The 22773-nt window shown below is 37.7% G+C and overlaps 1 protein-coding gene across 1 annotated transcript in view; it reads left to right on the top strand.

Moving 5' to 3' along the window:
* Positions 1-6176: 6176 nt before the first annotated feature.
* The window catches only part of ASB4 (ankyrin repeat and SOCS box containing 4), a 54403-nt gene continuing 37806 nt past the window's right edge, over positions 6177-22773 (top strand). The window contains exons 1-2 of the mRNA XM_055269979.1: positions 6177-6392; positions 15929-16228. Of these exons, the coding sequence (XP_055125954.1) occupies positions 6206-6392; positions 15929-16228 (487 nt within the window). The 5' untranslated portion in view covers positions 6177-6205. The remainder of the gene's footprint in view (positions 6393-15928; positions 16229-22773) is intronic.

Genomic DNA, 22773 nt, shown 5'->3' with positions numbered 1-22773 from the left:
GAATTGGACTTGGGTTCAAGAAGTAGAAGAAAGGAAATAAATGCATATTCATCAGTTCTACTCCTAAGCTTCATTGAGCTTCAAAAATATCTGAAAAGAGGTGCAGGCATCTGAATAGGATGGCTTCCTGCTGTCCCTTCCTGTTTCTTGTCTCAGGGTCTTAGAATCTACTGCTCCCATGGCCTAGAAATCTCTTTCCCTAAATATCAGCATAGCTCATTCCCACAATTCAAGTTTTTGTTCAAGGCAAGTGAATACTTCTCTGACCATTTATTTGAATTTGCAGTGCTTTCCAGGGCCATAACACCTTCCCAGGACCAACCTGGAAGTGGAGGAGACTTTACTTACTTCTTGGTCCACAGGAGCACACCTTGTTCTGATCTATACAAGGGTGGCTTGTGGTGTGGCTGCAATCCTAGACCTTACCCAGTTTACTTTTCTTGGTAGCACATATTACCATGTGACAACCTATGTATCTTACGGTCTGTTTTTTTGTCTGTTCCCTTGTAGCCCCTCCACTGGTATAAAAGCTCCATAAAGGTAAAGATTTTAACATGTTTTCTTTGTGTATCTGCAGTACTTAGAAAAAGTACAGGTGGTAGCTAAGATGGACCCCATTGATTCTCACTTCCTGGTTTTCACACCTTTAACAAAATCCTCTCTCACACTGAATCGGGGCTAGTCAGTGTGACCATAGGATATGATAGAAGTAGTGGTATATGACTTCCTAGGTTAGGTCATAAAAGATGTTGCAGCTTCCAGCTGGCTTTCTTGGATCTTTCATTCTGGGAGAAACCAGTTACCATGTTGTGAGGATACTCAAGCAGCCAATGGGGAGAACTACACGGACACAAATCATATAACCAGCATCAACTTGTTAGCTAAGTGACTGAGCCACTTTTAAAGGGGATTGTCTAACCCCCAACCTTTGTGTCTTTAGTTTGAGGCCACAGACATCATAGAGAAGAGACAAGCCTTTCCCACTGTGTCCTGATCCACAGAAACCATGAGAGATAATAAATGATGACTGTTGCTTTAAGCCAGTACATTTTGAGGTTATTTGCTGTGCAGCAAAAGATAACTAATACAGTGTCTGGCTCATAGTAAGTTCCCAAAAAATATTTATTGAACGAAGGGCTAAATGTGAGCTGATTTCTTACTAGATTACTCAGTGATCAAATAGAATATCTAATTAACCTGAAAAAAACCATATAAAAATCCATTTGAGCAATAGGAACATTGGTTGGGAGTCTCAAGATCTAGGCTTGAGTGTTATATCTGCTGCTTATTTGCTATCTGACCTTGTATAATTCATTTATAGTCTTTGATTCTTAGCTTACCTGATCTGTAAACTAGAAATAAAAATAACAATTAAAATTTTACCACAAATAATACCTCCTGCCTGGAAGAGCCTTGTTGACATCGAGAACTTCTGGATCAGACCTCTGCTGAAACCCAAACACTACAACTGGTATTTTCCATTATAGGAACCAATAAATCTTTACTGGTTCAGTTCCAGTTGCCGGTGTTACTTACAAACAAAGGCATCTTTATGCTAAGCATTAACCCTAACATATAAAAGAATAGCAAAAAAAAAGGAAAAAAAAAACCCAACAAGATGACGTGTAATAAGTAAGATGCTACATATTAGAGAAGTATAACAGATGAGAAGAAAGGGATGTCAGACCACCTAATCATCCATTTCTGTAATAGCAAGGACATCCTAATTCAGCTGCTGAGAAAGTCAGGAGTCCCAAGGGGTTCTGTTGCCACAGAAATTCTAGTTTCCAATTCTAGCTGGCTTCAAATTTCTTCCCTATGGTTGCATTTGATAAGTGATTGTGGCTTAGTAGCATCAAATTCATGTTTAAATGCCATGATAAACCAAGGAGCTATTTGTGTTCTAGAGAAGATACTCCAAGTAGACAGATTATGTTGTACACAGACAAGCAGCTGGGACTTTGTGCCTGCTGTCTCAGCCATGGGTCCCCAGAGAGTACACCACGGTCTTATGGGCCACTTGCCACACCATTGCCATGTCAGAAAGGTCTTCATACTATTTCAAGAGCAAAGGACACTGTTCTGGACATGTCATGAAACAGTAATAAAAAGCTTATCTTATAGGATGGAGAGTTTTCATTTTTAAGAGCTGAGGAGACAGGAATTTCTGACAGGCCTGACTAGACAGTGTGAAGCATGACCACTGTGTAATTTGACCTCCTGAAGTGACTTGAAGTGGTGGCTTGGATGGTGGAGGCAGGTCTCAAACCTACTATTAGCATTGGTGGCGTTGCTTCCTCTGTTAGAAGGACTTTGATGGGCAATTTAATTAAGCTGCTATTTGCTTTGTACGTGCAAATAATCTGTAAGTTTTATCCTTTGCTGCTCGGGTAAATTGATCAATTGATTTTTAGCAGAATTATATAGATAACATTTTCAACTTGATACATTTTTTAAATGAAAATTTGCTTTGTTTGTTTTCTTGGATTATTCCACCAAGTTTAGATATAGTATTTATTTATATAGCTATGGGATAAGACTGAAATAGCTTCTGTGGGAAAAATTATAGCCATCTCTTTAGGCTAAAATTTTAAATTTGTATCCAGATATTAAAGCAATGCTTTAAAATTTCATTCTGAAGTCATGTTCCCTGTGGCCTTCGACCTTGAGGGCCAAGTTTTGAAGTTTGCCAACCCGAGGAAAGGACTGAAGGACAATCTGTCCACTGATCAGCTTTAATTCTCAATGCAGACACTTAGAAAGACAGCCATTGTGAGACTCAAGCATTAGGAAATGAGGATATTTCTAAATCACCTTATCTCATTATTTAGCATTTCAAGGACCATGCCTGAAGGACTCACGTCATAGGGTTTCTTTCACAAGGCAAAGATGATAACCGTTCCACCTCTGGAGGGAGATCAATAGGCTTGCTGACGTAGGGAGAAAAAGAAAAGCTAGAGAGGCGGTAAATAGTCCAACTGGACCCTTGTAGCTCAGAAGGCTAGAAGTCTTGATGGATTATGAGAGGATATATAGCCTGATCCAGGGGTCAGATGGCACATACTCAGCCCTCCTCACACACTTCTTCCGGGGTTGAACTTTGATGGGATGGGGGGTGGTTTAGAAACAACCAGATATGCCTGAGGAAGTTCGAGGACGCTGAGGTTAGCAGTTCAGCATTAGAGAGAATGTAGACCCCTTGGAAACTCCATTCCTTAGCTTAGGTTCATGTCTATTCTGGCCCCAAGAACATGGCAAGAAGGTGGCACAATAGAAGATGACTTGGTCTTCATCGTCCTTGTCAGCCGATGGGCTGCAGTGTTTGAGAGCATCAAAACTGTAGTCAAATGACCAGAATCACACACTCCAGTAGCCAGATAGGACCAAGTAAGTGAGGACCCATTCTGCCACAGAGATATCAGGGAGGGTCCAGAGGACAATGACTCCATCTGAGGATCCCCTTGTCTTTCAGTCACCATGAGGTCTCGTAAGCTGCACTCTTACTGCTTACTGCTATTCACTTGATACACGTGGTCTGGCCATACTGGTAATTTATGACAAAAGTCTCTTCTAGTTAATACCAGTTGTTAAATATTGGCATTGTGAATATTGTTCCTCCGTGTATCCCATATTCCCTGAAGCTCTCTGAGAGGGAAAGCCTGAACTCTCAAACACAGAGAATTTTATTCAAAGAGACTGATCATTTACCTAAAGAGACTGCTAAATATTTGGATCAGATTAACACATCAGGTTGGACCAAAATTAAATTGTCCTTCTTTTTGCCACTAAGTTTGGTGGGGAGACCCATAATGGGGGTCAGATCAAATGATTAGATGTAAACAAATTATATTATTTTTGTATGAAATTTAGTATATTTGCAACTTTGTGACAAATTCTAGTGTATAGGAAATGGAGGCGATCTAGGGATTCCCGTCACCACTTAAATCTGTTAGTGAGCTAAGTTACATACGGGCAGGGATTTTTGTGTTTGTTCACTGCTGTATCTGCAGTGCCCAGAATAAGTGTCTGACAAATGGTAGATACTCGATGGGTATTTGTGGAAAGAATCATAACAATAGCATAAAACAGACTTGCAAACTGCTCCCTAAAAATGCCAATGCAATTTCAACAAAAGCAGTGTGTCACAGAGAGTCAGCTGGGAGCCAATCCCTTGGTTGAGGAAGTATTTCCATATATGGCTCTTTTTGTTGTTGCTATTTTTCAAAAATTATATAATTTAAAATTTTCAAAAATTGTAAAATGTTTAACATTAAAACGTAAAAAAAAAAAAAAATTGGCAGGCATGGTGGCTCATGCCTGTAATCCCAGCGCTTTGGATGGCCGAGGCAGGAGGTTCACTTAAACTTAGGAGTCAGAGATCAACCTGGGAAACGTGGCAAAACCCTGTCTCTTCAAAAAAACATACAAAATTTAACCAGGTGTGCTGGTTGCGTGCCTATAGTCCTAACTACTCCAGAGGCTGAGGTGGGAGGATGGCTTGAGCCTGAGAGGCAAAGGTTGCAGTGAGCCCAGATCACACCACTGCACTCCAGTCTGGGTGACAGAGTGAGACCCTGTCTCAAAATAAAATAACAAACAAAACTAATCTACAGTATTAGAAGTTAAGATGTATTGTTATCTCTTTGAGGCAGGTGTTTTGATTGGAAGAGGACATACAGGGGCTTCAGGTAAACTTGAACTAGTCTATCGTTTAACCTCAGTGTTGGTTACATGAGTTTGTTCACTGAAAATTTGACAAGCTGTATACCTATAACTTGTCAATTTCTTGCATTTATATTACACATCAATAAAATAAGTTTAAAATTATGTTGTGATTTGCATCATTTACATACCTAAGTAAATTCTAAGAATCAAATAGTATCATTGTAAGTTTTTAAAAATTCATGTTTTTAATTATTCTGCAGGAAATTTGCACTAGTTTTGACTTCAACACACGACATATAAAAATGCAATTTATTTGCATTCTCTTTAGTACTTGCTATTATAATTTTCCTAATTTTTAATGATTTTATGTAAGAAAAATTAAGTATATACTTTTCTCTCCAACTTTTTATTTGAAAAATTTAAAACTTACAGAAAAGCTGAAAGAATAATCTAATGGACACCAATATATCCCTTACTAGATTCACCAACTCTTTAAGTTTTTGCCACACTTGCTATCTCTCTGTTTCTATTTACACATACATATATATGTGTGTGTATATATGTATATATGTATATGTGTTCATATGTATGTATATATATGTGTATATAAGTATATATATGTATATACACATACACACACATCTATCTGTCTGCATTTCTGAGCTATTTTTAAAGAAGTTTTAGACATCATGACAATTTATCCCTTAATATATCACTTAAAGTAAGAATATTTTTCTACATAACCACAATACATTTATCATTACACTTCTATATTGTCAAGTAATATCTAGTCCACATTTATAGTTCCACAATTGTCCCAATACTGTCTTTTCTAGCTGACTAAAAAACAGGATTCAATAAAGTTCATTCACATGTTGCATTTAGCTGTTTTATCTCTTCAGTTTCTTTTTTACCGAAAAGAGTCCCTGCCCCCGACCGACCGTCTCCCCATCCCCTCCCCTCCCGGATTTTCATATTAAAATGTTTCAAGTCTAGGTCACTTGAAAACCTCCTGTTTGTCTTCAAATATGTATGACCATGGTTGATTTTACAAGCTCATACTGCAAAATTATTACAGGTTTTTAGAAGCAAATGTATCAACAACTGTAACAGATTTTCATTTTTGGATATTGGCTAGTCAGAGCAAGACGCTGGATCTCCAGCCAGGCACCAGATGTTTTTATTGAGGGGAAAAAAAGAGCATTAGGAGCTTTTAAATCTTATGTTACTACTTTGATCATATAAGAAATAATTGTGACATTTCATGCTTGGAAATGTATCATGGGGGCTTTCCTTCATATTGACACTATATATAACTGAATGGATCAGTTAATATATAACCAGTTTAAAGGACCTGAAAATGTAGTGACAGCCAAGAAGGATATTTTGAAGTTTGAAATGATCCCTATATAAATAGAACGGATCAGCATAACTTTGGGATAAAATTAGCCGACAGTTTGTGGACTCTCCAGCATGCGCCTGTTTGCTCGGCGCTGTTCTCTTGATAAATCACAACAAAGCTTCCAGAGGGAGAGGAAGGATGGACGGCACCACTGCCCCTGTCACTAAATCTGGAGCTGCCAAGTTAGTTAAGAGAAATTTCCTTGAGGCGCTAAAGTCCAATGACTTCGGAAGATTGAAGGCTATTTTAATCCAAAGGCAAATAGATGTGGACACTGTTTTTGAAGTCGAAGATGAGAATATGGTTTTGGCATCTTATAAACAAGGTAAAAACAAATAGGTGTTATTGTAGAACTGGTAGAAAATGTTTTTTTTTAATGCACAGTGTCAGTTATCCACTCTAAACAGTAGCTTTTATTGTTTCTTTAAGTATTCATTTAAAAATATTTCTAAATTGATATTTTCTTTCTTTTTGAACTAAAACACATCGTGGGCTGATATATATGTATAAGTTGTGTCTCTCCTTTTCTTTTCCCACCCTTGGGCCTAGGACTTGAAATCCCAGACAATCATTTTTAGCAATGCACTCTCCGTTTTTAACTTTTCTTCTGACTATGATGATATAGAAGGAAGAAAACATTTTTAGATTATGGCTAAGCAGATTGTTGAAACCCTATCTTAGACAATGTACCTGGTTTAAGAACAGGCTGCTAATTCTCCATTAACAGCTACTTAAAGATATGTCCTCTCTACGTCCATGTGGATGAAAAAGAGGAATCTCCCCAGCATTTGGAGGGTTAATAAATGGATAAAGCAGTGCCACAGGCACTTTCATGGTCTTCATCGTTTTAATGAGTTTTCAGTTCAGGCACAAAAGCTGAATTCAGCAAAACCAAAAAGTTAACTTTTTTCCTGGACTACAATAATTGTTCAAAATTGTAGATGTGTTTAATACAGAATACCTGCCTTATAAAGACCTAAGGAAAACAAAAATTAGAACAATTTTTTTTAGCAAGGAAATTTCTGGAACCCATGCTTAATAAATCAGAAATAAATTAGAGTTCCACTGATTCTGATTTCCCAAATCAACTGGTTAATGGGGGGAATGTGAGTAGTTAGATCATCTAGTGAGCATACTGCAAACATGCTGCTCAACGTCACTAATGTTTAATACAACATAGATGCTAAGGTCTTGTGTATAGCATTTAGAGACAGTCATTATTTTAATGTTTAAAGATGATTTCTGGCCATCTATAAATCGTCAGTATAATACATTTCCAGATACAAATGCTAATGGTACAGTATATATTTCTTCATTAATTTACTGTCCTCTGATTGTCAGTTCTGAGGGACATATAGAAGAGTTGAGGCTAGCTACTGTGTTTATGATTTTTACTCAAGGGCTTTATAATATTTTGGCATTAATGGCATTAATATTTTGATGGGAAGACAAAGAAGGGATCTATTTTTTCAAAAGTTTACGGGGTCTGTTAGAAAGAAAATTTGTATACTATATAATTAGATTGCTTTCATCTTATAACTTTGTTCAGTGATAGAATGTCTGAATGCTAAACTAATTTTTAAGGTGTTTTTAAAAAGCTTATATTTGTGCCTAGGGTGAAAGAACTCAGGTTTAGGTCAGTGGGTAAGTTATTTGACCCTGAGTTGCAAAGACTGTCTTCTCTCATCTCCTGAGCAAGCCAATTTGCACAGATTGTGTGAAGTTTCTGAGGATATAAGAAACCAAGTTTTAGGTGCAGGCTCTAGGGAAGTGGAGGGGAGGGGTGGGGTTGGTTCTCCTGCTTCCACCGGTGTCATCACCCGTGAAAGAAAAGAAAATAAATTTTAAATTCTTCTTGTCAATATGAGCTGACTCCTATGGTCCTCATGGAGCTAAATTTTCATTCACACGAATTGAGGTGTTTTCATAGTGTTAGGACTGTGGGATGTAGCTTTCAATTAGGGAGATAGCAAATTACACCCTCTGGAAAAGGAAAAGAACAGTTCCTTTCTTATGTATGCCAGGTGGATGTTTGCACAGAACTAGTAAAATTCGTGGTCTTACTTTTAGGGTTTATGCAGGAAATTTGTGTCTGTGCACACATGTGTAGAAAGAAACACACTACTCCACTACTCTGTTTAATATGAATATGGGCACAAGGACCTGTCTCTTTAGTCTTAAACCCAGGTTAAAACATCATCTTTCTTAAAAGTTTCTTCAGGCCGGGCGTGGTGGCTCATGCCTGTAATCCCAGCACTTTGAGAGGCCAAGGTGGGCGGATCACGAGGTCAGGAGATCGAGACCATCCTGGCTAACACGGTGAAACCCTATCTCTACTAAAAACACAAAAAATTAGCCGGGCGTGGTGGCGGGCGCCTGTAGTCCCAGCTACTCCGGATGCTGAGGCAGGAGAATGGCGTGAACCCGTGAGGCGGAGCTTGCAGTGAGCCGAGATCGCGCCACTGCACTCCAGCCTGGGCGACAGAGCGAGACTCCGTCTCAAAAAAAAAAAAAAAGAAATTTCTTCCAATTTGTTTCACATGCTTTCAGCCTTGTCATCGATCCTTTTAAACTTAGGAATGGAAAGTTAGGAATGGAAATGATAAATAGAAACCTAGCTGCTAGTAGATCTAAGTGGTTATATCAATTTCTTAAGTCATAAAGTCATTGTCAGGCAACAGCGTGGAGCTGAGCAGTCTACAGTGGTTAGTTAGTTCTTGTCTAAATAGTTCAAAGGAACAGGACCCATTTCTGTGTGGCCTTAAAAGGTATGTGGCTGGATTAAAGTTTGTGAGACTTTATTAAATCAAAGAAGTTTTGGACGTTGGACGCTGTTGAACTGCTGCATACTGCTCTTTGATTTTTTTAAAGCACTTTTGAAAAGCTATCCACAGAAGTGCATAAATAAGTGTGCAGCTTGATTACTTTTCACAAAATAACAAACCTATGTAACCAGCATCCAGATGAGGAAACAGAACATTCGTGTTTACTTTTAAAGTGTGGGAATCTTCAGGTTTCAGTTATTTTTGGCTTAATAAGAAAGACAATGCACAAAACCTATAAAAATCTCACGCTACTCTTTAATTTCCTTGTGTAATCAATACTAAAATTCTATATTCAACATTTGATAGTCCTATAGAAAATGAAAACTAGTACAATCAATTCTAAACCATTCTTATTTATTTAGAACATACAGCATTTTTATAGGATTTAAGAAGTAACTAAATTTTATCCCTAAATATAGTGTATCTAAGCCTATATGAAAGTCAGTGTATAATTTTTGAGAAGGGAACTCAGAACTCTGCTGGCAAATAAATCACCTAAAATCTAAATAGTGCTTCCCAAATTTACAATCTATTGGGCATAACAGTAATCAAAAGTTTAGCTCATAAGCAAATATGAAGTGTGTATTTTGTGAGGAAGACAGAATAAAGCTATTGGATTACAAATAAGTCTGGAAGCTCATTTCTGCTTTCCTCTGTAGCACTGGGCCCATCTCATTGAGTAGCTTCTCTTACCAGTTTGACAGAGAACAGATTTAGAAGCCAGCCTCCAGAGTTCGTGTTCAAACTGTGGATCCTGTCTTTCTCCAGCACCTAATCATGATTCTTAAAGTTAGAGAGCTCTCACTTTACTTTTCTAAGTTATTTTAAGCTTCATAGTAAAATCTTCAGATGAAATAATGTTTTATTAATTTAAAGAAACTTTTCTCACATTTTGTAAAGCAAACATTTAAAATGTGCTGCTTGGCATTTGAGAGACCTCCCTGGGAATGGCGGAGATAATGGGTCTTAAAAGCAAAAACAAGTAAGCAAAAATTGCGTTTACCAGATGATCACTTTAAAATAAAAATGATACAAAGAAAACATAAAGAATAACTTTCCAACTGCCAAATGCAATAAGTCATTGAAAGTCAAGGGCTGTCAGTGATATAACATTTATTATGAGCCAACCACTGAGTATTTAGAGTGAAGTCAAGCACAGAAGAAATCTTTAAAGAAAACACAAAGGTCCCTTCTATTGGTTTTCACTGGTGACCTCCATACTGGAAACATGAAGGACTGTCCATAAAACTGTTTCCAAAGGCTTTACCAACTTGATCTTCCTTCAGATGTATAAGCTTTGGCTCATAAATGATACAGGCAGAATTTCATATTTATCTCTTTGGTGGGAAATTCCCTAGTCAGCAAGATTAATCAGAGTCCTTTTATTAATCAGGGTAATGCACTTTAAGTACTTCATTTATGGCCCATAGCCACTGATTCCTTGGTTGGTAGTCATATTTTTAATTAAAATAACCAGTGAATGATTTCACTTAAAAAACTTTCTGGCAGGTACTCTATCTACTTTACTAAGTAGCAACTTATATCCAAATATCGTGAAAGCTCTTATTTCCACTCTCTGAATGGATAATTTCTTTATCACCTAATTTTCCTCTTTGCCAGAAATTCACTCTCCTGCTTTCCCATTTCCATCCTAGGGTTCTTTTCCTTTCTTTGATGTTCAAACTTTTTTCTTTTACATTTTACACTTCAAACTTGCTTTTATCCCCCCTTCCCAGGGGAACTTTGAGTTATCTGGAAAATATTAGCTATTAAAAAATAGCCAAGAATTGTGCTTCAGTCTGTAATCCTTCAGGACTGTGTAAATACGTGGACACAGGCAGAGCAAATGTCTGCTAATCCAGCCACGAGCAGTGTGTGTAACCTTTGGCTGTAATAACAGAGGCTTCTCGTGTGTGGGGTTCTTTTGACTCAGATAACGTTATAGTTGATAACTGTTGCAGAGCCCAGGCTTAGCTGAAGGTTTACCAGAAATGTGTGCATCCTCTCCAAACGCTGAAGCAGAACCAATCCCCTCTTCCAAAAGAAGGCCCGAACACTTTGCTCCTTGCTATATTTCTAGGCAGCTTTCTACTCAGCTATTGGGGCATATCTCTTTGGTTTCAGATTTAAATTAAACACACACACGCGCGCGCACACACACACAAGATTAGTCTGCATATTTTCTTTTCGGGGATAAAACTTCTAAAATTCCTTTAGAACTTTTAGCTACAAGTGATACCAGTTTGGAGGTAAACTGCATGTAGCCTTTGGATCATAGATGGCTATTTAAAGATTTGGGGGCAATGGAGTTTGAGAGTTAGAGTTGATTCTGTGGGTACTTGTTATATGAACATGAACACTTTATACTACTTAACCTCTTCCAGACTAATTATCTTCATTTGTAAAATGGAAGCTTTGACAAGACCCTCTCTAAGTTCAGATTCCGGCATGCAGATAATTAATCACATTATGAAGGTGAAACTGTGTAAACAGATTATGTATCATAGTCAAAGCCACATGGGCATGGCCTGTATTTGGGAGTTCCTGTGGGTTTTGTACATAGGGGAAATAATCTGTATTTTTCTTTTCTTCTTAGTGGAGCTTCTTATTCAAACAGAACTCTTCTGCAAGGAGCTGTCACTGCACACAGACTTTAGACATGGGGTAGCGTGTGAGTGGTTTACATTAGAGGGAGGCAGCCTCTGCTTCACCTCCCACCCCCAGCTCCCATGGGCTTGGTTCCCCGGTTCTGCCTCACCTCTGTCCTTTGTGAAGTCTAAACACATAGTAAAAGGGCAGCCTGAAATCTGCAGAGGTGAGCAGAGGGGGGCTTTTGAAAGACAAATACTAGGAATAAATCACATTCTAGGTTTCGAAGCACTAGGAAAATTTTGCTGTGGGAAGAAGGGAGTGTGTAAAAAATGAATATGCCTGATCAGTTAATTGTGTTTCTAGCATGCTGTGATCATTGGTGGTTATATTTTGGGGGACAAATTCTGATCTCTTGACATATCAGCATCAGCAGAAGATTGTGAACAGGCACAGCCTCATCTGTGGTTTTTGAAGATAGCTTTACCTGGGGTTTGGTCCTCCATGACAGTAAGTGTATTTACTTCCACACTTGCTACACAGTGACCTGTAGGCCCAGCCTCATTTTAAAGTGATGATTGTACGTTGATGGCCCTTTTGCCAGGGGCTGCTCTTTTCTCTGCTCAAAGCAGCAGGCTTTCCTGGTATGCTCAGGGCTGAATTATTCAAAAATCCCTCACCCCACATTACCACCAAAGTTTTGCAACACAGCTTCCAGATACACTTCAGTATACCCTAAGCTATAGCCTGCAATCTGTCCTCTTCCCATTTCTCCACTTCAGCTCCCCAGGGGCAGCAGCTAAGGTGTCTTGTTATCACCTACCTACACATATTCCTATCTTAGGAGAGGTGAGTTGTAACCACAGCTCCATTCTGGGAGTTGACTGAATTCCAGGACCTGTGAGCCTGATTGACCAGTTAATGTTTATGATTACAGGAGATGCAGAAGAAACTGACTGAGAGGCCAAGGATGACTGATTCACATAATACATGAACAGGATAGATTCTTTAGGTAGTACCTGGAAGTTAGGAGGAGGAAAAAAATTCAACTAGCAAATGCATTTCCATATCAGAGATGCGAAATATTACAGATGAATTGAGGATCTTCTTCCTTTCCTTGTGATTTGTGAAACAGGCTTGGAGGTAATTCTATTCGGCTTCCACAAAGACAAAGACAGATGGAAACTGCATTGCGGGTATTCTGAGTCCATGAGTTTGGATTGAGGCAGGCGACTCATGGCTCTAGCAGGCTGAAAAAGTGGCAGTTTTCTCATCTGGAAAAGGAAAGGCTTGGACTGGATAATCTTCCCTCCAGTGCTAACATTCTGTGTTTCTTGGATTTTACATCAAAATGGTGTTTTCTTAATCAGCTCTCTGCTGCTTCCTTTCTGGGATCATTTTTCTTCCCATTGCAGAGCAGGCGCAAATTTCCAATCAGTTGTCACAGAGAGCTGCCTAATTTTTGCTGTTAATCAGCAGGCAAAACACATCCTGGTTTTCAGACCTGGAACAAACTTCTTAGGCAGTTAGAAAAGACTGTTTTTGCCAGTTGCTTTTTGAGGAAATTTGAGTATTAAAATGACTGATTAAGTATTGAAGTTAATGTGATTCATTCATCATCAAAAGCAAGCTGCAAGACATACAGCTTAGGAACTCTGCTTGGAACAGAGATTCAATGTACATAACTCAATAGAAATGTATAAATGAATCTATATGTACATACATTGTGTGTGCATATCAATTTGCACACACATACACACGAGGCGTGGAGTTGATACTCCCCAGCTCAGACTGTCTATGACACTACTTAGTTTTGCCATGGAAAGTCCATATAATCCAACACCATCTCTTCCCAGTGTCTGGAATCTCAAATTAATATCTTAGAATTTAATTCTATTGGCTGAATATAGATTCTTCCATAAATTCAGATAATCCTGAGAGTGATCATACTTTAAACAATCCTCAGTCCATTAGACCTTAATGTGAAATAACTGGATTTCTTTTTAAAGAGTAGATTTGGATAAAGGGAAAGGTGGGAGGGAGAGAAAGCAAGATGGCTCTAGAATTCTGAATGGAGTAAAAAAGGGATTAAAGTTGTGTGTGTGTGTGTGTGTGTGTGTGTGTGTAGCTAGGTTGGAGGATACAGTGCAGAAAGACAAACTTTGGGTTGAGTTCATTCATTCCTGTGGGATTAATCACTGTGCACAACCTTGTAAATAGCTTCTTTAAATTAAATTATTCTTTCCCTTCTGGACAGAGAGACAATAGGTTATTTTAATTTTATTTATTTTTGTTAAAAAGCAATACATGCAAAGGATACTAAATTTAGAAGTAACAAGAACAAGTGCACGTCTGTCCTGATCCCCCAACCCCCGAGTTCTTCTTGGAGGCCACCACTATAACCAGTTTCGTGTTCTCAGTGTATACAAATACATTTGCATATGATAGCATAGTTTGTACACTGTTTGGCTCTCTGCTTCTGTCACTCAGTAATATATCTTGAGATCTTTCCATTTCAGTCTATATAGAACTGCTCCTTTTTTAAATGGTTGTATAGTATTTGATTGGATGGATGTATCATAATTTATTTAAGCAGTCTCCTATCAATTAACATGGAGGTTGTTTAACCATTCGAACAATGCTGTAGTGTAGTGCATGTTCTTGTATGTAGACCAGGTTGGCAAGATTCCTAAGTCCAGGAGCACATTTCACAGAGTACAATGCGAATGGTGTTTTTTGTGGAGTTGTGCAATACAGTGGTCCTTTAGGACATTTCACATGGGTGTTTACGCTTATAGGATAAACACCCAGGAGTGGCATGTCTCTAGTGTTTTTCACTTAAATGAGAGAAATTTAATACCTGATCACCAGGCCCACTTTTAATGTTGTCATCATCCTCAGAGCACCCACTAGTAGTTCATCATTTCTTGTAAGGGGCAACGTCCAGTAGTAATCGTAATACTCTAGATTTCTTATGACCTTATCTAATCAGTGAAGAATACAACGTTTACTTCTCTTGTTCTGGGCACTACGCTTTTATTAATGTAGTTTCAGATTGTATTAGTTTTTTGGCAGCACCATCCCACTGTTGGCTTATTTTGAGATTACAGCTCAAATCCCTGGGTTGTTTCTCAAATAAATGACCATTAAATCATATTCTGCTTACTTTGTACTTATAAGTGGAATTTTTATAATCTATAAGCAAACTTCTGATTTATCCATGTTAAAATTTATTTTGTTGTTTCAGCCCTAGTAACTTCTACACTGTGACTGTTGAAGAACTATCTCTTCATCTTCTTGCCCTCAGTATTTTTTCTTTCTGTACCTATTTTCCATTCTCCATTCATAAAAGCTTAAATGCTATGGCTATTGGCACTGACATAGAAAGAAGGTTTATAAAGTCATCATAGTTATAGCTTGCCAAATGTGGCAATAGTTTGGAGATTTATAGAAAAAAGACCAGCTCAGCGTATCGAAGTCAGAGATCAGTGGGAGAAAAGAGAGAGAGAGAGGCAGAGAGAAAGAATGCACATTTCCAAAATCCAATGGGAAAAATTATTGAAGATCTCAGTTCTAGGCCCATCTATGCTTCCCCTGCCCAATTCATTTATATATGGATTGTAGACATAGTTAATTATGCAACATGTCTTATTTTCCTGTTTATTTTGGCTGCTAGGAAATTCAAAGGCAAATTTGCAACGCCATTTTAGGGTATAGGATACAGTTTATATTTTGTGTATGCATTTGTCTTACTTTTGACATTTTTATTTTCCTACTTTTTAATTTTGCCCTTATGTTATAAATCGTTTGAGAAATCTTTAAGTGTGTGAAAGTTGAGAGTTGCCTTAAATTCGTCTTTGGAAAGCGATATTGCATAAATCAACAGGCAGGCAAATAAAATCTTGGAGTGATAATTTTTTAAAAAAGATTAAATACATTCATATGTTGGATTGACAACAACTATAGGAAAAAAATTTTGGATAGAATAAAAATTACAAGCTTGCAACTGACAGCCTTGGAATCATTCAAGACAAACTCTCAATGATTGAAAGTTTTTTTAAAAAAAAATCCTTGAAGCATCTCAAATAACTCAGCGTGCAAAATAAAATACAATTACATAAACGAAGATCCCAAACTTAAATGCCTTCAAGACCTAGAAAGGTAAAGTAAATAAAGGAACAAGACACAGTAATAAGAAATAGTAGAGACAGTGAGAGCTTGAGAAAGCCTGTTCCCCTGATGAACATCAGAATAGGCTATGAAACAAAACGCCTGCAGACCCATTAGCTGTTAGTTTAAAACCTCTGTCATCCCCTCTCCACCCCACTTTTATAAATGTGGCCAAAATAAAATACTTGTAAAAATCCTCACAAAACAGGGAGAAAGCCTAGGTCAAGAAGTTAAACTTTCTTTCCTTTTCCTTTTTTTTTTTTTTTTTTTTTTCCAGGTTACTGGTTGCCTAGCTATAAATTGAAGTCTTCCTGGGCCACAGGCCTGCATCTCTCTGTCTTGTTTGGTCATGTGGAATGTCTTCTGGTGCTACTGGACCACAATGCTACAATCAACTGTAGACCCAATGGGAAAACCCCTCTTCACGTGGCTTGTGAAATGGCCAATGTGGATTGTGTTAAGATCCTCTGTGATCGTGGGGCAAAGCTCAATTGCTACTCCTTAAGTGGACACACAGCTTTGCACTTTTGTACAACTCCAAGTTCCATTCTCTGTGCCAAGCAATTGGTTTGGAGAGGTAAGCCTTTCTGGGTGGCCAACATTGTTGTCTTCTTGTACACTCATGGTTTCAAGACTTTGTGACCCCTACCTACCTCAGGTGATGTAGTAAGCATAAAGATGCAATTATGCCTAGTACAGAAGCCCCTAAAAAATACATAGTTCTGTTGATTCAGGTAATTCAGTGATGATCACATTAAAATCTTATTATTATTATCTAATAGCAGGAAGTTCATTCATTTACTCATTTACTTAACAAATATTTATTTAGCTCCTATTAACAAATATTATTTAGCTCCAGGTAATGCACTAAGTAAATGAAAAAGAGAAAATACTCCTGCCCTCAAAGGAAGTATATTCTAATAGGGGAGATAAATATTAACAAAATAAATTCATAAATATATAATTATAAGTTGGGAAAGTGTTGTGAAGGAGAAAACAGGAGTTATGAATGAGAATGTCAGAAGTGAATTACTATAAAATGTGTAAAGGCTTCTCTAAGGATATTATGCTAGGTAGGCTGAAACTTTAATAATGAAAAGGAGGGCCAGGTGCTGTGACTCATCCTTGTGGTACCAGAACTTTTGGAGGCTAAGATGGGAGGATCACTTGAGCCCATGAGTTCGAGACCAGTCTGGGCAACATAGGGAGACCCCATCTCTACAAAAAGTAAAAAAAATTAGCCGGGCATGGTGGCATGCACCTGTGGTCCCAGCTACTCAGGAGACTGAGGCAGGAGGGTCACTTGATCCCAAGAGCTCAAGGCTGCAGTGATTGTGATTATGCCATTGCACTCCAGTCTGACTGACAGAGTGAGACCCTGTCTCAAAACAAAAAACAAAAACAAACAAACAAAAAACAAATGGGAAGGAGATAGACATTAAAAAAGAAAGCTGAGAGGAAGAGGGGTCTAGCTATAGGAAATAGCTTGAGCAAAATTGCTAAGAGAGCAATAAAACTTGGAATATTAAACAGATAGAAAAGGGCTACTATGACCAGAGTATCATGGCTATGGGGTAGGGTGGGAAGGACAAGAGGGTAGAGGGGAGTGTCACAAGATGACATTAGATGTGTTAGATCCTACAGGGCCTTCGAGGGTCAAAGTGTAGGGCTCTGAAATAGAGCCACAAGAAAGTTTTCAGTAAGACAGTGACATCATTTAATTTTCCTTTAAAGTCATTATTCTGGAGTTATGCAGAAAATAGATTGGAGGTGAACAAGAACGGAAGCAGGGAGACCAGTAGGGAAGCTATCGTAATAGTCTAGGTGAGAGAAGATGGTGGCTTGCGCTAGGGGCAAGCTCAGATAGGAAGTTTAGGAGATGGGTTTGCAATACATTTTCGAAGTAGAATTGTGGGTGGTGTATGAAGGAAAAAGGAAGCCCCAAGTATCATTACCAGGTTTCAGGTTTTAGAAAATAGGCAGATAGTGATGCCATTTTTTGAGATAAAGAAACTTGAGGAAGAGGCACCTATGTAGGGATAATCATTAAATCCATTTTTTAAAAAGTCAGTTTATGGAGGTATAATTTTCACTCAGTAAAATTAACAGTACAATTTAACATTTTGAGAAATACTATTTTTGTCAAACTATCATGCCAATCATCTTAAAAAGTTTCCTGACGCCTTTTGTAATTAGTCCTCTCCCCCTCTACATCTATAGACAACCACTGATGTTTTCTGTCCCTATAATTTTGCCTGTTTTCAGAATGTCATATACATTAAAATATAAAATATGTAGGCTTCTGAGTCTGGTTTCTCCCACTTAGCATAATACATTTGAGATCCATCCATGTGGTTGCATGGACCAATAAATTAGACCTTTTTATTGCTGAGTAGTATTCCATTGTATACACATAACAAAATTGATCTACCCCCCAGTAGAGGGACATTTGGAATGTCCTTAGGTTTTGTCAGTTTTCAAAGGAAGGCTGACATAAACATTTGCATACAGGTTTTTATGTGGACGTTTTTATTTCTCTTATGTAAATACCTAGGAGTGGGATGATGGCTGTGTGGTAAATTTATAAGAAACTGCAACACTCTTTTCCAAAGTAGTTCTATCATTTCGTATTTCTGTCAGCAATGTATGAGAATGCCAGTTGCTTGGCAGAACTTGATAATGTGAGATAAAAAAAATTAGGCTGGGCAAGGTGGCTCACACCTATAGTATCAGTATTTTGGGAGGCCAAGGTGGGAGAACTGCTTGGGTCTAGGAGTTTGAGATCAGCGTGGGCAACATCAGTTTGCAATCATTACAAACAAATTAGAATAGCTAACATATTGGCTAACATTCTAAATGTCCCTCTACTGGAGGGTAGATCATTAGAATGTTAGCCATTCTAATATGTTTGTAATGGTATCTCATTGTTTTAATTTGAATTTCCCTGATGACTAAGGATGTTGAACATGTTTTCATGTATTGATTTGCCATCTGTATATTATTTACTTTGGTGAAATGTCTGTAACTTTTGCTCCTTTAAAAAAATCGGTTGCCTGTATTCTTATTGATTTGAGAGAGTTCTTGATATATATTCTGAATACTAGTCATTTATCAGATACATAGTTTGCACGTAGTTTTCTTCATTCTGTGGCTTTTCTTTTCATTTTCCTAACAGTATCTTTCAAAGAGAAGAAGTATTTAATTCTGATAAATTCAATTTATCAATTTTTTGCCTCCTAGCAACAAAATTTGTTTCCTATGTTTATTTCTGGAGGTTTTGTCATGTCAGATTTTACTTTTAGGTGTAGGATTCATTTTGAGTTAATTTTTTTATACGGTATAAGTTATGGGTTAGGTTCTTCTTTTTTTATATGGATGCCCAATTGTTTCAATACCATTTGTTGAAAAGAATATTCTTTCACCATCAAACTGCCTTAGTATTTTTGTCAAAAATCAATTGGCAATATATGTATGGGTTTATTTCTGGACTCCAGCCTATTCCATTGACCTATATATCTTTTTATTTTTTTTCCCTAATGCTCCACTGACTTGATTGCCATAGGTTTGTGTCAAGTCAGAAATCAGATAGAGTGAGTCTTCCTAGATCAGTTTTAAGTATGAGAGTTTTGATATATCTTTGAAACTTCAGTGAAAATGTCAAGGATGCACTTTATATAAAAGTATAGATTCCAGAACAGAGCCCTGGACTAAAGCTATAATTTCAGAATTGTTGGTCTATAGATTGTATTTGAAGCCAAGGAAATCAATGGAATCACCTGGATAAAAAGTCTATATAGAGAAAAGTGAATCTATGAAAAAGCCCCAATGAATTCTAACATTTCAATGTTAGAAGGATGGGGAGAAACCAATAAAGGAGAGTAAGATATACTGATAAGTAAAATTGGAGAAAACAAAGAGTATTTTGGCAACACAAGGACAAAGAAAGAGGTAGTAGGTTCCAGAAGCAGAGAGTGGCCAGCTATAGTGATAGCTACACAGGGTTAATTAGATGTTCATTAGATTAGGTGACAGAGTTATCACTGACAAAAATAGTTTTGGTGAAACAATGTTAAAAGCCAGATTTGAATGGTATAAAGTGCAAATGGGTGGTAAGAAATCAGAGATGTCACAGGTAAACAATTGTTAACAATTGTTAAAAAGAAGTGAGGCTGCAGAAGTGAACATAAGAAGGGCATGATTGCTGGAGGGGGCTGGAGGGAGGTCACAGGCAAGAATTACCTACAGTTGGAGATCAAAGAAAAGGCTTGTGTGCTAAAGGAAATGATTCATAGAAAGAAAACAGTTGAAGATGTACGAGACAGGATAACTGAAAGTCTTTCAGAAGTTGAGATGAGATTAAATCCAGAGACTATGGGATACATCCTCTTTTATTTTTATTTTTATTATTTATTTATTTTTTTTGAGATGGAGTCTCGTTTTGTTGCCTGGGCTGGAGTGTAGTGGCATGATCTCGGCTCACTGCAAGCTCTGCCTCCCGGGTTCACGCCATTCTCCTGCCTCAGCCTCCCAAGTAGCTGGGAGCATCCTCATTTTTAAGAAATGGGACAAAGTAAAAGATGGTTTTAAATGCCAGAATATTTATAGATTTGATGGTGCTAAGATGAGGGAGTTCTGATGGTTTTTCCACTCAACACTGTGTCAAAGTCACCAGCCAAAAAATGAGAGGAGAGCAGAAAGCATAGACATTTTGATAAGAATGGAGAACGAATGAGAAGTTCGGGAGAAAAAAAGTGGGAGAAGAAGCTTACTAGAGAAATGTAGTAGGATTACTGGACTTATAAAAGATGCCATGTGGCTAGGAGCCGTGGCTTATGCTTGTAATCCCAGAACTTTGGGGAGGCTGAGGCAGGAGGACCACTTGAGGCCAGGAGTTTGAGATCAGACTGGGCAACATAATGAGACCACATCTTTACTAAGGGAAAAATAAATTAACCAGGCATGGTGGTGCATCTGTAGTCCTAGCTACTCGGAAGGCTGAGGCAGGAGAATTGCTTGAGCTCAGGAGTTTGAGGCTGGCTGCTGTGAGCTATTATTGGACCGTTGCACACCAGCCTGTGTGACAGAGCAAGATCTGTCTCCGAAAAAAAAAAGCCATGATCTTTTCAACCTGTGGAAATGAAGGGGAAGAAAAAATTCAGCCCAGCATATTCTCCTTCTTCTTTGGTTCACCTGTTAAAAATGAGGATGTATCCCAAATTCTCTGGACTTCATCTCATCTCAACTTCTGAAAGACTGGAACCTTTCAGTTATCCTGTCTCATGCATCTTCAACTGTTATTTCTATGAATCACTTCCTTTGGCACACAAGGTTTTCCTCTGATCTCCAACTGTAGATAATACTGGCCTGTGACCTCCCTCCAGCAATCGTGCTCTTCTTCGCTTTTGCAGCCTCCCCCTTAGGAAGGAAGCTACTGGGACAAGATTAGGCATAATTTGGAGCTTACCCACATTTTCTATGTGTGGCCATCACCACTCTTCACATTTACTCATTCATTTATGTTTAGATTTAGTTTTTATCTTTATTGATTTTTAAATTTAATTAGTTTAAACATGCAAGCTTTTTAAAAGTTTTAGGAATTTTAGAAGTTATGTATTAATTTAATCATTAACTTTTAAATTAAAATATTTTTTGTCTTACTTTTTGTAATAATGAAATGAAAATGAAAGCTGCCCGCTTTACTCTGCATGAAGCAAATCCTGACAGTAGGAGGAAAATTTGTTACTGCAGGAAAGCCATAAAAATTCAAATGTTTCTTAGCAGAATGTAGCATGGGGGCAATGTAAAGGGGACCATGCCTTTTAAAAGACTGTTCCCTGCTACTTTATGTGACAGTGACACAAGTCACCCACATATTAGGAAATTCCCTGGTCAATGAAGTGGAACATGGTAAGGCAAGATGTCACTGGCCTTCATTTTAATCCGAAATAGATATGCCTGCTGGACAGACGCTGCTCTTACTACCTCACCGCGTTCCATCTTTTCATCTTAATCATAAATAAGAACACTTAAGATCTACTTTCAACAAATTTCCAGTAAACAATGCAGTGTTACTAACTATAGTCATCCTGCCGTACATTAGATCTTCAGAACTTATTCATTATCCGATGTAACTGAAACTTTGTTAACTTTTTACATTGCCGCCTTTTCATGTGACTTCATCAACCACAAACTGACAGAGTGGCTAAACCTTTCACTCCCTAGAGGTGTCACCTTTCCCAGCCGGTACAGTTATTCCCCATCTCTTTTGTTCCTGTCAACAGAGGGAGACTACCTAGAGATGAGAAGGAAGAAAGAGGTAGGGGGAAGCTTGGGCAATGCTTGTAGGCTGACACTAATGAATTAGGCTCATAACAATCAAGGAGAGAGAATAGAAGTCCATTAAAGATCCACTTACTCTTTCAAGCCATGTCATCAAAGGCCGAATTCACAAAGAAAATAAAGATAAATTAGAGAAAGCAAAAATGTTCAACTTCAGTAGGGCAAACACCATAAAATTAAAAGGCAATCGTAAAACTGGGGAAAGTATTTGAGACTATATGACAAAGGGCTTATTATATACAGAAGTTTTTCAATTAAAGTAATGAGGCTAACAACTAAAAAAAAAAAAAGAGAGAGAGAAAGTGGTTAAAAAAAGAAAAAGAACAAAATGACCAAGAACAGGAATATTTAAGGGAAAAAAAAGAATAATCAAATAAACAGCAAATAAATATATGACATAATGATAGCCTTCATTGGTAATCAGTAACATGTCAATTAAAATAACAATTAGATATTTTGTTGTTGTTTATTACATTAATAAGCATACGAAAGATAATACATATGTGACAAATACATAGGGAAGTGCTCTTACACACGCTTAATAGAATGTAAATAGGTACCAGCCTGCGGGGGCAAATTCATAACACATATCAAAAGCTTAAAACTTTCTTGTAACTTAGAAATTTCACCTCTAGGATTAGTGACCAGTTCTAGGCAGGGGACCTTTTTACCCAGGGCTGTCATTTACTTAGGGCCTCAAATTGAGACTTTAGATGTTATCTCTGAACTAGGTTATACCTAAAGTCAAAGAGATAACTGGGGAGAAAGAAAAAGAAAGACACT

This window comes from Symphalangus syndactylus, chromosome 3 (genome assembly GCF_028878055.3).
Source record: "Symphalangus syndactylus isolate Jambi chromosome 3, NHGRI_mSymSyn1-v2.1_pri, whole genome shotgun sequence".
NCBI classification, from domain to species: Eukaryota; Metazoa; Chordata; class Mammalia; order Primates; family Hylobatidae; genus Symphalangus; species Symphalangus syndactylus.
This window is presented reverse-complemented; position numbering and strand designations above follow the sequence as displayed.